This window comes from Tauraco erythrolophus, chromosome 2, assembly GCF_009769465.1.
Source record: "Tauraco erythrolophus isolate bTauEry1 chromosome 2, bTauEry1.pri, whole genome shotgun sequence".
Classification (NCBI taxonomy): Eukaryota; Metazoa; Chordata; class Aves; order Musophagiformes; family Musophagidae; genus Tauraco; species Tauraco erythrolophus.
The window spans coordinates 49,488,247-49,505,237 of NC_141466.1; the positions used below are offsets into that span (position 1 = coordinate 49,488,247).

The following is a 16,991-nucleotide window of genomic DNA, read 5'->3' on the forward strand; positions in this document are numbered from 1 at the left end:
ACAAAGATGCTATGACACAGAGGACTAATCTTCTACTTCTACATCCATCCAAACCAATATAAAAACCTGTCTATTATTTCAGTCATACCAACTACGTATGTATGATCTAGCACTTTGATGAAGGTCTAAGTGTTCAGCTGATATAAACAGAAAAAAGCATTACACCTATCACTATAATTATTACAACATATTTTTACACTGCAGTTGAACATGCACAATAAGTGAGCATTGCTTTATGCTACTTAAATAGTGCATTAGCCTTTAGTGTCCTGCAGGAAAAATTCTGCAATCCCCTCTCGCAGCCTTCATCGCAGCAATTTCAAGTTCTTGACCTGCGAGGCAGGTTGAGTGTGCCTGCCAAACTAGAGAGAGTAGTAAATATCCTGTTTCTGCAAAAATTGATTGTTAACCACCAGGACTGTAAAACGTCATCTCTCTATTAACTAGCAGTGCCTAGTCTTGCATTAAAACCAAACACACATACACAAGTCACTGATCTTCACAGATTAGTCTTACACTACCACATCCAAAATTTCTCATTATAGGAATCACAATCATATTTAGTCAGACGTAGAGACAGCTATGGATATGGAAAACACTAGCTAGTATCATCTCTGAGCCTTATGATCACTTCCTGGGCTGAGATCTGAACCAGGAAACAGTCTAGAACTACGTCAAAACTAAATTTAAACCTCAATCATCAAGTCTATTTTGACATAGTTAAGACTGTATATGATGTTTTTGACGTCATATAATATTTTCAGAAAAATAAATTGATACCAGCCATATGATTTATTCTTGTTAAAAATCTTATAACAGCAATGAAATACCCTGACTCATTATCTATGCCATACATTAAACTTTTGTGCAGATTTTGTTGGCTTATAGATACTTATCTGAACATCTATTCTCCTTAGTATAACTTTTGTAATACTCAGCTGAGACTGTTCCATTCAAGAGTAGTAAAAACTTTAAAGTCTGAAATAAATAGAATTTTTAAAAAACATAATTACAAATTTAAATAATATTTTGAGGTGACATTGTTTTAGGGAAAATAATCTTTGAAAAAGCATTATTTAAAAATAATTCAGAACTATATATAGAAACTATTATTTTAAAATCTTCCTTGTTGCATACATAAACAACTAAAATTCATAAAGAAGTGCTACTGATCACTTAATTGGCCATTGAGGATTATAATGGTCACGATTCATAATGTGCCCTGGAAAAAAGATATATATCATAGAAAAATATATACTATACAAACTACTTATTTTTGTAAAATATTCTTGGTATAACCTTCAGCTGCTACAAGCTGGCCTAAACATCTAACTAAGGAGTAGCATTGGATAGTACATAATAAAGTAGGTAAACAGAAACCTCGTCAATGCAGTGTTCCATACTTGTCTATAGTAAGCAGCTACCACCTGTAATTTAAAAGCATTTTTGATATTAAGCTGTGAAAAAGGCTACATTTAATCCATGTCATGAAACTGAGGAAATTAGAGACAGGTTCAAGTGAGGAGGCAAAGTTTGCAAGAAGTCAAACTTTAACCTGTGATTGTCAGACTTCTGTCTGAATCTTAAGACAATTCTCTTTACTTCCGGACAGCATTACAGAGAAAACAGTCAGTCCTTTCCAAAGAAATGTAGATCTAGTGCAAAATTTGAATAAGACAGCTTTTAATAGTAACTACAATGGAAAGCTCAATAGTTTATACACAATACTCATAGATATGTCAGAATCTATAAAAACTCCCACTTTGGCAGATTAATGTCAAATTTATGCCTTGAGCCAACATGGTTGTCCTCTTTTCAATTCAAAATCTAAATTATCCTCCGTAAGAATTTGCCGTTGGCTATAATTCCAATTAATATCTTTCTTCATATGAGTTCTTGTAGACTATAGAACTAGTTTAAAACACCCTGAATATATATCTTTTAAGAACCTTAACATTCCCAGAGTCTTCATTGACCTGTTTCTCTTAGCAGTTATGAGGTGCTGGGGCTATTTAAGATGTTCTGCAGTGTAAGAGGTTCAAACCAATTTCCAGTAGCATCACAGACTAAACGTAGAGCAAGAATGACAGTTTAGAAAAATCACTGCCTTAATAGAACATTTGGGATAATTTGACAAACCCAATAACATAATTACTGTTGCCCTTGCAGCTCTCAAATAATTATGTTTCAGATTTTTCTAAAAAGAAATGTTTAATTAAAGAAGAATCACGCCATGAATTCATGTATTTGCAAATCAGAGATACATCATGTAGCTCTACAGTATCTGGTAGAGTTCAAATCTTTTTTTTTTTTTTTAATTTTATTTCCTTTTGGTGGCAATGAATGAGGTATATAATTACTCTGATTCATGAGGTACCCTTAACATGAAGTACCCCAGAGCACTTAATAATTAATAAAATATCAAAAAGGAATTAATTAAAAGCACAACTAAAAATTAAACCCTTAACTTGATATTAAACATGATCAAGAATTGTGCAGAGCTCATTGAGCCTTTGTATAACTCATGTTATACAAACAGCTAAGAAATGATGAGTAGTGCCTGTACCTCTATACCAACAGCTATTTATACAGTTCTTGTCAAACAACTACAAATCATAGTGAAGAACCAAAGAAATGAGATCAAGCAATCCTAAAGAGTTAAATAAACCCATAAGGTAAAGCACCAGCATCATATGTCTCTGTAAAACTCCTAATTTCAAAGAAAGAGTATATAGCTCCTTCAAATTATGAAATTATCTCATTTTCAATAAAAGTTCATATCTCTTTTTTTTCTGCATATATTTAAGTGGAAAAAAAAACAGGTGAAATTGAGGATACAGAAATCAAAATTTAAACACAGGAGTGAAATTCACACAACTCTCAAGTTCCTGCATGATTAGTCGTTTTTGTCTGTTTTCCCATCTTTGTTACTCCATGACTAAGTCTGCACTCTGGGCAGGGATACAACACCACGCTGCGCGTGCCTCAGCTCAGCTTCCCTAGAGCACATGCCGTCTGTATCCCAACCTCGGGAAAGGTTTGCTCAGTGACGTGCAATCCTCATTGCTCAATCACCCATAAGAGGCAGGCTGCAGAGCAATTCAGATGGGAAACTCATGAGGTGTTTTGGACCAGGAGCCTGACAGACCTCGGAAATAAAAGAATTCACAAAACAAATTTCAATAAATTTGAAATAATTCCTTAATCTTCCTCCCCCAGTGAAAATTCACGTCAGACTTTTCACTTTGGTACGTATGCTTGGTTTTCTACCTGCAGGTTCATCTGGCAGCCTGATATTTTGAACAGCAGGACTATGCACAGTTAAATCCTAACCAAGACTCTAAAGGCAACAGAAGTATAGTGTACACACAAGCTTTCCCTCACAGTTTTCCCCGAGACAAAAAGTCAAGGGTAAACATAGAGCTGTAAGAAATTAATAGAGCTAAAAAAATTATGCAGCCAGATAAGACTTACACCAGATGAAGTGTAATAGATGAAAGAAGGGTTATTTCTTCTTTGTGATTCTATCCATTGAATTTTACAGAACAGGAAGCACGAAGGGAACTGAACTGTGAGAAGCTTTTGTTTTGGATTTTTTTGTTTACCTGCTCATCATACTCCACCCTGCTATGGTTTGATGGCTTTCATTTTATGTTTCGGCTTGGTTTACTTTTTTCTTTTTAAATCATGCTTATGTTCAACCTACACTGAACTATCTTGCTCTTTTTGAACTTGGTGTAAATCAAAAATAATGTCACTAAAGTTCAGTAGAAAGGTTAAGAAAAAAAATCATTTAGCCAGACCTCAATTCACCAGGCAGGCATTTCCCTGGATAAAATCAAGAGGATAGCTAGCCAAAAGCATCTGCGAAATAATAAATTCTTCAAATTTGTTCTTTAAAGATCTGTCTACTCTAACCCAATAACATTGAACTTTGATATTCTGTTGTTGATACACTTGGACTAAAGTCCAGTCGATGTTCTTTGTTCTAAAACATCCATTCTTCATTAATATTCCACCCAACCTTACAAATGCTTTGGGCAAAAGTGGAGAAAGGATAAAGATGAGACTTTCTGTGCTTCTGACTCAATACTACAGTAACTGGAAATAAAATGGCTGTGCAGACACTTTCGGATGATGAACTTTGATTTCAGCCACAAAGGCCCAGTACTGGTGTAATGAATGAAATGTCCATTTAACTTTTAGACCTAGCAGATCTGTGAACAGGAAAGTGCACAGTTCAGTAGGCTATTAACTAACCTGTGAAATGATGCTCATTTATATGGACAAAGTGTTATTTCTTCCGGAAAATGAGCAGGTCACCAAGCAACTACCTTGATCAGATACACCCAGGAATTAGAATGGATGTTTTGTGTTCACAGTTGATTAGCATTTGAGACTCTCTTCTCTATACACTTCCCACAGGACTGAACGTGCCAAATTCCTACCGTAGCTTGAGCTATTATACAAAGACCTGAGAATGCTCATTCCACATAGCTCTCTCTCAGGTCTACTGACAGTGCTGAAGACAACAGTCTTTTCCCTAGACTATTAAACAACTTCCAGAAACAAAAAAAAAAGTAATATTTTGAAGTTGAAATCTAGCATTACATCGCCCACAATGAAGAACTGTTAGAATAAATAACCAGGCACAGCTTTGTCCCTGAGGTGTTTTGTAAAACCTCTAGCCTATTTAGATGAATTGCAACAAAACAGTATTCATCATTAACACAAAGAAAACAAAGTCTGTGGATCTGATTGAAGAGTTTGTGTAATATGGTAAAGTATCCTTTGGTAAGAAAAGGAGAAAACACTCCATGCTAAAGAAGAATTAAAAGAAAATTCAACAGAGAGGCAGAAGGTGCATTTGGATTATCTACTGTAGATTCCTAGCTCAAGTGGCAATAATACATATGTGATCCAGAACAAGAATTCATAGGCACTCTTCACAGCTATTGGAAAGTAAACCAGATAACTGCTATTAACTACCCTCTCCATGGAGCTCCTATGTGATAAAGGCACATTCTTAATCTTCTAAGTGAGTTAATACAAGATACTATGTATAGGGATGTGGTTTGAAGGATGCGTTGGAATGGGGCATAACTCAGTGTACCAATAAGTACTTTGGTGCCTTTGCAATTCCAACGGCATGAGTTCATATTTGAGTATGTAAAAGGAACTGAAATGAAAGAGAACCCTTTTTTTAAAAAAAAACAAAAAAAAACCCAAAAAACCAAACCCACAACTATTACTGCCTCTCTCTACAAGGGGATATGGGATAGAGCCATTCTCCATCTCTGGGCTATTGCACAGAAAAGGAATAGAAGGAATGCAAGAGCTAGGCTGCTACAGAAATAACCTGAATGAGCAGTCCACTCCTAAGGACACTCTCTGGGAGTCAGGGATCCCTCAGTTTGGTTTTATATTCACTGTAGTTTTATGCATTTACCCAAACACTGTAAAGCAAAATACATATCTTATCCTTCAAATAAGAACTAGAGTCCAAAACTCCATCTCTTCCTCACTAATCAGGAAAAAAAATGCTGTAAGGAAAGCAAATAATTGCTTTAGACAAGCTACTGCAACAGTTGGGACAAGCTATTGTCATGCAAAGTGTTTTAAAGCAAACAAAAGAATCATAGAATGGTTAGGATTGGACAGGACTTCAGAGATCATCTAGTTCCAACCCCCCTGCCATGGGCAGGGACACCTTCCACACCAGGTTGCCCAAAGCCTCATCCAGCCTGGACTTGAACACTTCCAGGGATGGGGCATCCACAACTTCTCTGGGCAACCTGTTCCACTGCCTCACCACCCTCTGAGTGAAAAATTTCTTCCTTATATCTAATCGAAGTCTCCCCTCTTTCAGTTTAAATCCATTGCCCCTTGTCCTATCACTACATGCCCTTGTAAAAAGTCCCTCTCCAGCTTTCCTGTAGGCCCCTTTAGGTACTGGAAGGCTGCAATAAGATCACCCCGGAGCCTTCTCTTCTCCAGGTCGAACAGTCTCAACTCTCTCAGCCTGTCTTCATAGGAGAGGAGCTCCAACCCTCAGATCATCTTCGTGGCTCTCTCTGGACTCATTCCAGCAGCTCCATGTCCTTCTGGAGCCAGGAATATCTGGGAACAGAGGACTTAGACCTATAGCATAGGAGATTCTGTTATGTGAAGCAAAGACCCAAGGAAAGGTTTAAATTCAATATAATCTAGCCAGTTTTGTGGCACACAAAAAGCTTTTGGTTACAGGGACTGCCAGCACATTTTCTGTTTAGCAGGTTCCTGAAAGTTAGGAGGAAATTTCATACCCTTACATGCTTTGAAGTCTCTGTCCTTTTTTTTTTTTTTCATCCCCGCTCTCTAGAGACACATGCTGGGCTAATCCTCCTCCTCTTTGGAATAATTGATCACCCAAAACTAGGTCCCAACCCAGGTATGAGCAGATTGGAAGAAGCTAGACTTCACGTGCTGCCATAACAGGCATTCCCCTTTCACCTCTAATTCCACGTTAGCCACATCAAACTAGGGGGAAAACTATCCATTCCTGTTCTAACAGCTAATTTTGGGATCACCATTTGGATTGCTTGACACAGACAATTACTGCAACCTGAGCTGTAGCTCTGAACTGTAGCTAAATGCCTAAAAAGGGACAGTGAGAAAGGAGGTGTTATGCACAAATAAGAAATTACTTTGCTTCTATATACAGCATTTACAAAATTTCTACATTAATATATTCTCTATAGTTCTCAAAAGTTTTGAAAAAATGGAGAGTTCACAGGACAGCTGTCAGAAAAACCAGTCTTACAGTGTGAGCCTTAAAGAGTATAATAGAAGTTGAAAGGTGCCTTGACTACTATATATAAATTTTTAGTAGTCATAGTGGTGTTAAAATTGTGATAATCTAAAGATATGGAAGATGCAAGGTTGCAGATCAAGACAATAACTTCATTAGGCAGGTGGCACAGTCAGAAAAGGTGCACAAGCTTCTGTGCGCATAGGCTTTTCAACAGGTCGCTGCAAATAATCAGATTTTCATAGACATTTGTTCAGAAAACATATCTGAAAAAGGGTAATTTTTCAGTCTTACTGACAAAAGGCATAGCAAAAGGAAGACTGGCAGCTGAGATTAGACAAACTCAACCTTTCCACAACATTGCAATTTCCTCGCACTAAGGGTAATTAAATATTGGAACGGCTTACCAGGGGAGCTGGTGGACTCGCCATTGCTTGGAGCTTTAGGACGAGATTAGATATCATTGTAAAAGAGATGCTTTAATCCAGCTTCTGGAAGTTCTCAACATGCCCATAACAGTTGCAGCTCTGCATTAAGACAATGACTATAATCAAATCTCATACTTTAGGGTTTCAGCTGATCAACTGCAAGGGTTATAAAGAATTTCTTTTTCCTTTCACATATAAACCAGACAGATACTTTGGTGTGGCTTATATCCTAACCTGTCTCTGAAGTTGCAGAGATTGCCCACATCTACAGAAAATAGGGGGAGTCGATGCAGTGGCCAGTGGTGATGGGGAAAGAACTTTTTCTTAGCCTGAAATTCACCAAGCAGTCATATCCCCAATGCAAGCTCACTTCGAATTTGAAGCCATCTGGATGCAAACCACCTCTGACCGGGGCACTGTGTGATTAGGTCAGCACAGAACCAGGTTTGATTTGTTGGCTCAGCTAAGGGCCTGGCATTAGCACCCACTCGGCATTGCACTAACACACTACATGACTTTCAGAAAGCAGCTGTTTCATGCACTGCTGCTGCAGAAGTCTTGGTCAAAGGGAGTGCTTTTCCCAGGTGAGATAAATAGAAATCTCATTTGAGTTTGTTTTGTGCTTGTTCAGCCAAATCGGCTGTTAATACATTAAGATCACCTGGACATATCTAATTAGCTAATTGCTATTGAAGAAGTATAAGTAACACCTTGATTTTTTCTGACTCCTGAAAATTAACATGCTTTAGCCTAATTAGAGTTGCTACGTTTACACGCAGGTATCAGCATGGATTTAGTGTCCTGTGTTTTCCAGGATACGCACGCATCACTTTTGGTGTTTAATTTAGCTACATCTGTAACAATGCAATCTGCACTATTTTAGCAGAATACTGTCATGACTTAACTATTAAATGCAAGTAAAGCTAAAGACAAGACAGGGACACACTACTGCTTTTACAGTTTTATGTGAAAAGAGTATGTCTCTACTCTGTCAAATAAAGCATAAAATCACAAATGGTGCCTGTAGTGATTTCTGTGAGCTGCACAGTGGCATGTCCATACTGTGAGTCTCTAAATAAAGATCTATTTAAGTCAAGTCCACATTTCCAGGCTTTTATTCTCTCAGCTACCTATACTATTCTCCTGCATCCCTTTGGTGGTGAGTTAGATTAAAGATATTTCTGTCTGTGCTAAATAATGGGTCATTTGTTGGAGCTGTGCACAGCTACACCTTGAATGTAATGCAGGCATATAATTCACCTGTCCTAAAATTCAGGACATTTTCCATGCAGAATAAGGACAATTTCTCTTCACTGTAATTCTGGAACATACATATTAACTAAAGGCACTGTTCTCAGCATTGGTCATATCATTATGTTGATTGTCATATTTCAAAGTAAGAAAGGGACACACCATGATAGCACTATCTAAAACCACAAAATATTCATGTAAAAAAAAAAATACTAGACTCAGTTTTTACAAAGAATAAAAAAAAACATACACTGATAGGCATGTCTCAATGTCTGTCTGATGATACATGCATATATTTGACAGCAATCGTGAAGATAATATTTACAAGATGGCCCTGTTAAGCAGTGCATTATTCCATGAGTATCCTTACTCAAACCAAACCACACTATGCAGAATAAAAGTCTCCTCATCTGAGACGGAAATGGCAACATCTGCACTTACAGTCTTCTGACTTCTCAAACAGATGTCATTTGGTCTGCTGCTGTATTTGAGTACAAATAGCTCTAACAGATTCTGTAGCTGGATCTGCTCCACACTGCCCACAAATTTAATGATAATGAACTTCTAATCTTTTTGATCAGTTATTTTGCTGAGATTCTTATAGCATACCTAACGCCCACAATGTAGGAATGCTTGGAAAACCTCAAATAAATCTGCTATCCCATGATTTTTAAAGAATACTCTTAAACAAAAACTGAAGGAGCAATATTATGTTATGACATAGACACATTAGAAGCCAATTACATAATAAGACTAATATTGTTCTAATGACAAATATCATCACAAATTTTGACTGAATCTCTTCAAGATACCAAAATTATGCCTTAGTTTTCATAACCTGTTTATTTGAAGGATTATTTAACAGAATTTGAGTATAGGAAGTATCTGCACATTTGCAGCAGAGAATAGATTTATTGTATCACAGAGAGTGCTCAATTATATTCCTCCTGTGCCAAAATTTTACCCAAGTAACACAGAAGTCCATGTGATCACTGAGCATCAAATTCTCTGCTCTTGTATTTCTGCTAAAAAATTCGCAAGTCAAAATTTTTATGTAATTATAGTTATAAGATTCTAAAATTTTTAATTGAGTGGACTATTTTTAAAGTTCATTTCCACACAGCATAAAAAATGGATATGTAGAGTAGAATTCAGAGAATTAAACATAACTGTATTCTCATCCTTTCTTGATTCTCTACAGTAATTATGTTCTTCTTGTTCAAAACTTGCTTCCTCTACTTTTCTATCAAGAGAACTGGAAACAGTCTTGTATTTCTTGAATCCTAGCTTTCCTTAAACGCTATCAGGTGGTTTTTATTCTTCCCTACAGAATCACATGCAAGTTTGGTGTTACCTTAAAATCTTTTCATTAGGATTTGCTATTTTGAATTAATGCCTCTCCCTCCTTGGTTTATTTAATATTAAGTATGCTACAATTAACATTTAAAGCCGATTTTCAATTCTATTATCTAAACTCGTGCATGTAATAGCTATCTCTTCTTCATTTCTCTGAAATTACAACAGCACCCTAACAGTACAATTTTGACATGAACGAAATACTGTCAGAAGCGCACCAATTAATTCCCCCCTCCCCCCCTGAAACTCAATAAACTCAATATAAAACACATAAATAACAATCTAATCTAACTGTCCACTTTACCTGGAAATGCATGCCCTGTTAGAGAATCCAAATCTGAAATTAAAACAGTGAAAAAAAAATCTTTAACACTAATTTAATATTTAAAAAAAAAATCAAAACCAAACCCAGCACCAAATTTCACATTATCACCAACATCAAATTTTAATCATATATATATGAAAAGCAAAAATAGAACACTCAGCTTACATTATGGGGTTCTCCTCTCCATAGTTTTATAAAGATGTAAACCAGGATCTAAAGATGAAAGTCTTGAACACTATGAGAAGCTAATTTACTTACTGTTCAAGGCATACATGCCACAAATTAAATAGGAATTTTACAATATTTTTTAATGAAAGTCTGCTTTCAGAAGCTTATGTCTTGAGTAGAAGCATTTGTTCTGAGGCTGTACATAAGAACAATAATTAGAAATCTGAAGAATGCTTTTTAGATTATAGAGTTTTAAAAGATTTTCTTTCCTGATCATAATAAATAACACAACTAATTTTGTCTATTCTAGTGTTCAGTCTTTCACATATTTTTCAAAAATTAGCTGTTTTAAAAAACAAAAGAGAGCTGGAAATATTCCTGCTGACACTGGAAAGTGTAATTTAGGACTTCACTGGTTGAATTTCATCTGAAGAGAGAGTAGGAAGGTGCACCAGTGGCATCAAAATGACCCCTCCTCAACTTGCACTGGTTCTAGAATTCAGAATTTCATCTTCGCAGTGCATTGCCCCAACTTCGGATATTCAATTTTCTTAACAGATATATATATAGTAATTTTTGAGGAGTTATACTCAGAGACTCACTTGTAAATCTATGGCCAGAACTAAAAGAGTAGTTAGCTCTCAGAAAGTATGGTCACAATATCAGTAAGAATTGCTATTGCATTACCAAGGTGTAAGGCTAATTCTCAGATATGTGTGTCCAAAAGTCCTTTGTAGGTACTGTTCTGTCATGCAAGACAGTGAGGTGAGCACATTTGCAAAACAAGCCCCATTGTTAGGAGCAGTCCACCGGTTCCCAGTTAGCCCACCAAGATGGCACGTGTGACCCTCAGTCTGTCTTCCTTCCCATCATCTCACAAGTGGGATGGCAGAGGGATGCAGTAGCTACATTCTCTTGGAAAAGCAGATTGTGGTTGACCAATTTACCCTAACATGCGTACTCATGAGTTCACTCGGAATTTGTAGGAATTGAATATATTTATTAGCAATGCCCGGAAAAAGGTAGTTGGGCAATCTAGCCACTTTATTAGAAACTTCTAGTATAATTTTTAAGCTATTTCATCTTAAGAAAAAAAAATTGTTTCCTGACTGCAACCATCAGCAGGTACAAGATTCTAAGTTAATGGGTTTGGCCACAAAAATCCTGAACTTCTTGCAACACAGTGACTGATTCTAAAATTATTGGGAAAATATTTACCAGTGAACTCCTGGACCTACAACTTCTCCTACTGGAAAAAAGGAGGAAAGTATAATATATAACTGTTTAAATGAGATAAATTTCCTGAGGACTGAGAACATGTTTAATGTTGTAAGTGAACACAGGAGAAAAGCAACCCAAAATGTCATAAATGTACTAGAGAGAATTGCTTTCTGAAATCGAAGATAGTGAACACAATGCATTACCTAACACTTCCAGAATGTGGAGTCTCAAGCTTTATCATACCGAACTTTACCATAAACTACAGCAGAAAGAAAAACTAAGCTCAGCATTTTTCCTTACAGAGCCTGAGAGACAAAAGACTGTTGTTACCCCCTAAGATCCCATAAAAACCCCACCAAAATCTGATTATGCATAAATGGAGTATCTAGATATGCAGTGACTGCTCTCTGAAAGCACAGAGACTGGATGCAGCTATCATGCAAATCTGGATCATCCCAAAAAAAATTGTAATACTTGAATTGCCCAAACTGCTATCACTGTGCACATGCTGCGGCTGCACATCCTGCCACAGCAATAATGACTTTGAAAAACATCTGTTCTGTGCCATTTTATTGATGAAAGTATCCTGATGCAAACCCTTAAAATCCAAGAAAAAGAGCAGGAGGAAAAAGTCTTCTTTCTATAGCAGTGAAACAATATCTATTCCGACACTGAGATTTAAAAGAAAAAAAGCAACCCAAGCCAAAAAAGTGAGACTTGTTTCCGAAAAGTGCATGTACATACTGTGACCTGCAGCAGAAATCACTGTAAAAATGCTATTTTGAAACTAATGCAGATAATGTAAATTAATTAGGCACTTGGCCCAGCATAAAACAGTACCACCTTGTAATACTCTGTTAAGATACTAATGTAAATTGTGAGTGTGTTTATTTTCTTACAAGTTCACCTACACTCACTGAAAACCAGGTAGTTTGTCACCTGAGAACATGTGCCCTGTGTAAACTGTTAAATAAAATCAGTCCTACTTTGCTAGCTGAAACCAGAAGAGTTTATGGCATATTGAACCCACAAATCATGATCCACATGCCCCAATTCCATCATTACATTCCACAAAGAATGATATGAGCTGACACTGCATAGGCAGGCAATGTAAAGTTTCCCATATAAAGATAAATACAGTGTGCAGCATTTCCCTGCTAGACTTCAATACACGCAATTACTGCAGTTATAATGGAATGAAACCTTTGCTGTGACTGAAACAACTCGGGTATTCAGTCTCTGCCACAAGAGTTCTTCTACTTTTCTATGGATTCCAAAAGCAGGAGAAAAAATCAACATCTCCTGTTATTGTTCAGAAGACTTCACAGTTTCTTGGACTGATTTTCAATTAAGTAAGCCTGGTCAGGTGGAATCTAATTGTCCCCCATTCCATTTTTTTTAATGAATTGCCTTGATTTGGTACCATTCACTTTTATTTGAAGACATAAACTTTCTAAGCAAAGAGCAGGAATATGAGATGAAAGTGGAGTACCTACTAATGAAACACATTTCCATCCCCTTTTTAGGGCAAAATAGCTAGCATGTCCACAGTAGAAATTAGCAATTAATTATATTCATGCAATCTATACCTGATTCATACTGTAAGGCGTTGATTTAAGTAGGGGGAAAAAATGTTTTAATGATAAAGCTGACTTCCAATTATATTGCATAGCATGATTTTTAAAAAGGGAAAGAGGATGTGCTTCTCAGCGGGCAGTATCTGTAGAACACCACACTCATTTCAGTAGCTCAGTGCAAAACAGACATTGGAGATGGGACCAGCTTTTCATGCCAATAAGCTAATTGTTTTTTCCTAGTGCTGATTAGCAAAGGCGGAGTCCTGTCTATGTCTTGTCTCCAGGGCCCCGTTCCTCCTGTTTCAGAAACAGCGTGTGCTGCACAATCCAGTAAACAACCTTTGACTTCCACTCGCGCCGTACTCCTAGTGCTGTGCTTACAGTAAAATATCAAAGCACGGTGTAGCTGCCACTGACAGACGCTGGCAGAGCACCAGCGCCAAATGAAGGGAAGAGATGATTTTTACAGAGCATGGGAAAAGATGTCTAAGGTGCGGAGCACATTTAATTCCTTTAACATGAAGGGCTCTCCATGGCATTGTCAGTGAGATGATGAAATATCAAACCGTCTCTGGGAGCTGATACCTGCTTAGAAAGGTTAGGAGAAGCTAAGTGAATGCTAATCATGCTCTTTTGAAAATACAAGATTTCTTCCTGCATCTAAGAGTTTAATAGATACTGCCAGCAGGAAGCGAGTGTCTCTTCTTTGCTAAACTTCCACAGTTAGACTCAATCTTATTTCACTAAAAGCCCACAACTGGGCAGCAGACCTTAAGAGCCATTGTGGATGGGCACAACACCTGAACCATGAATTCTGCAAAGCTCCTGTCTTCTTTAAACAAGAGAGAGGAATGAGGTCCAGGCCCTTATAAAACTGGGAATACAATGGGAGAGAAATAAAAAAGCTGGTCACAAAGAAGAAGGTAAAGGGCCGACAGATAGCTGCAGTGGCTGAAGATGTGAGATAGTTGCATTAACAAGAAGTTACAACTGTAGCTTTGACCATTGGGTCAGTGAAAACTATTGGCATATAACTTCTAGGATTGGATTCAGATTGTGAGTTTGGCCACACTCAGATTTGGGGTGTAATTTGGTACTACCCAACACTAAAGCCAGAGGCTAAACTGGAAGTAGGTAAGCAGTTCTTTGCATTAGCCTCTAGAGGGGGAAAGTTTCATTTGGCTTCGGAAATGATGTGATTTAGTCACTAAAAGGCTGTCTTTGCAGTAGAGGCAACTCTTACACAGGCCTGTTGCCTAGACTTGGGTCTGCAGTATTTATCATTATCCTGCCACTGTGCCCCTAACCTACTGCAATAAAACTTTCTTCAGGCTCTTTCTTATTTTCATTGATATGTTATTGCATTCATTTGCCACCAATCCTGTTAACAGCACAATTACCATTTAATGGGAAGGTAAACCTTTTCTGTGAGAATTTCCCCGATGAGAAGAAAAAAGAGGTAGCACAAAGGTTGCACTCAGGAATTCATAAGAGTACAATCATCACCTTACAAACCCACTGCTCATTTGCACTAGTAGTTGGAACCTATTTTTACTCTTGAAGATAATTCAAAGAAAAAAAAAAGCTGAATAGTTATGAAGATGTAATAATATGACATTACAAAGCCTATTTATCTCTCTGATTCAACTTGATACCACCAATCTATTAACAATTGCATCACATTGAGACAGGTAGATCACATCTACAGTGTTAACCAGTTTCATTTGCCAGCTTTCTTTTCCCTGGTATCATTAAGAGTGGGATGCAAATTTACTTTTCTTCAGTAGAGGTGTCTACGTCTAAGCAAGGTGTCTGAGGCTTCCATTAGCTCCAATGAAGAAGCAGTGTAAGTTGAGTCAATTGCATCAAAAAGAGAAATCAAACTTGGTCAGATGAATAGTTGGAACAGCTCTTTCCACTGACAAGATCTCTAACAACTATGGTGGGCATTTAGACAGCTACCTACATAACCTATAGTGTAGGTATTTGGAGCTGAATCCCACTACGAGAATATATTTAATGAAAATAATCTACATATGGGGATGTGGATCTGAGACAGCCACAAGAATATGGGAATGATGTAGGCATGGAATATTAGCTGTTTTGTGGTTGGTAAATCTGATAGCCTCAGATCTCTGAAAGAGCTAGTTAAAATAAGTCCTAGACAAAAATGAACTTTGTCCTGTCAGCCTCTAGTGCAAAAACTTGCTGGATATTTTCTCCACTCTCTTAAAATCATAGGATAATTTTACAGGATAATGCTTGCAGCCTTACATTTTGCCTTCTTATATAATGTTATTCCAGCAAGAACTCAGACAATGGGCACAAACTGAAACACAGAAGGGTCCATTTGAACACCAGGAAACATTTTTTTTTTACTGTGAGAGTGACTGAGCAGTGGCACAGGTTGCCCAGAGAGGTTGTGGAGACTTCTTCCCTGGAGATATTCAAAAGCTGTCTGGACATGATCTTGGAGCATCCTGCTCTGGGTGGCCCTGCTTGAGCAGGGATATTGGACGAGATGACCTCCAGAGGTCCCTTTCAACCTCAAACATCCTATGATTCTGTGAGATAATACCAATTGTTGAAATGACCCAAGGGTTGCATATGGCTGCGGTGTTGACAGACGAGGAGAAAGAAATGCATTTTTTCTGATGAGGGGATTGAATTGAAGGAGACAGATCAAAGAAAATATTGATTAGGAGAGCTTTTATCAATAAGGCTGCTCTTATTAATAGAATCCACCTGTTATTATTAATAGCTGGTAACCACGCACACTGCCCATGAATGTCTTTCCTCACACAGTTCACTCACTTGCACACTTAGTCACAGTTACCCACTAATGCACAGCTGGGAGGCCAATCCCAGCTGTTTGTGCAGAGGCACAGGGACATGAAGCACACAGGAGCTCTTAGGTGGATGTCCAGAAAGTTCCTCAAACTTCCTCAGTTGTGATAATCACAAGAGCTCGTAATACTACCAAATGTACATTCTCCTTAAAAGTTTCTATTCAAAACAACATGATAAAGGAAGAAAATACACTTCCAGATTTACTAAAGCATTGTATTAAAACAAAAAGCTCTCTTAAGATACAGTTAACTTTTTGGCATCCCCTTCCCTTGGATAGCAAATATTAATTAAATGTATTCTCCTTAGAAGAATTTTATTTCTGTGCTCCTGAAGCTGTATTCATTTGGGCTTCTGGGTTAAAATGTCACCACTCTCTCTATACATAACAAAAGTTCATATTACATTCCAAAACCATTTTATAAAAACTTTATATTATATAAAAAATATTTAGGATATTGGAAGGAGTTGATTGTAAACATCCTCCAGGCCTAGTTTGACTTGACTGAGCTCCTTTAGTAGATCCATATCAGGTAACATACCTCAGAGCAGGAAAAATTGGGACCTACAGACCCTGGCCAGTTTAACGGGACCATAATCTGCTTATCTTCCTCCATAACTTATGTTTTCCTCATTTCTTTACTCTCTCACTTGAAAAAAAAACACAAACCAACAAAAAAACAAACAACCACCAATTAAAAATAAAAAAAACCCCAAACATTTTGCTTACATTTCGAAAGCCATTATTAATCCATTTTCTCCTTCGCTCATTTCAAGCAAGCTGCCTGCTTCATGCTTCCTAGTATAATCATGGCCTCAGACTGGTTTATCCAAACTCAATACAGGGTTTTTAAATAACATCTTATAATATGTTGTAGAACCTACAGCTGCATACAGCCATCTCAAGATCAGAACACCAATGCTTTCCAAAGTAGCTCTTGTCAGGAAACTTGAAGTACAGTACGGCAGAAATCCCAGCCCTGGTTTCCTGCAGGGATGGATGCTGTGCTGCACCCACTCTGCTCAAG

General features: G+C 37.4%; 1 protein-coding gene across 4 annotated transcripts in view; it reads right to left on the reverse strand.

Moving 5' to 3' along the window:
* The window catches only part of DLGAP2 (DLG associated protein 2), a 388,943-nt gene that overhangs the window by 152,836 nt on the left and 219,116 nt on the right, over nt 1-16,991 (reverse strand). For 2 of the 4 annotated variants that reach the window (XM_086608343.1, XM_086608341.1), the window contains exon 3: nt 10,130-10,162. The exons of the other annotated variants lie outside the window; for them this stretch is intronic. Coding sequence is in view for 1 of the 2 variants with exons in the window: in XM_086608341.1 (XP_086464467.1) it covers nt 10,130-10,162 (33 nt within the window). In the remaining variant the exon portion in view is untranslated. The remainder of the gene's footprint in view (nt 1-10,129; nt 10,163-16,991) is intronic. 4 annotated transcript variants of the gene reach the window in all.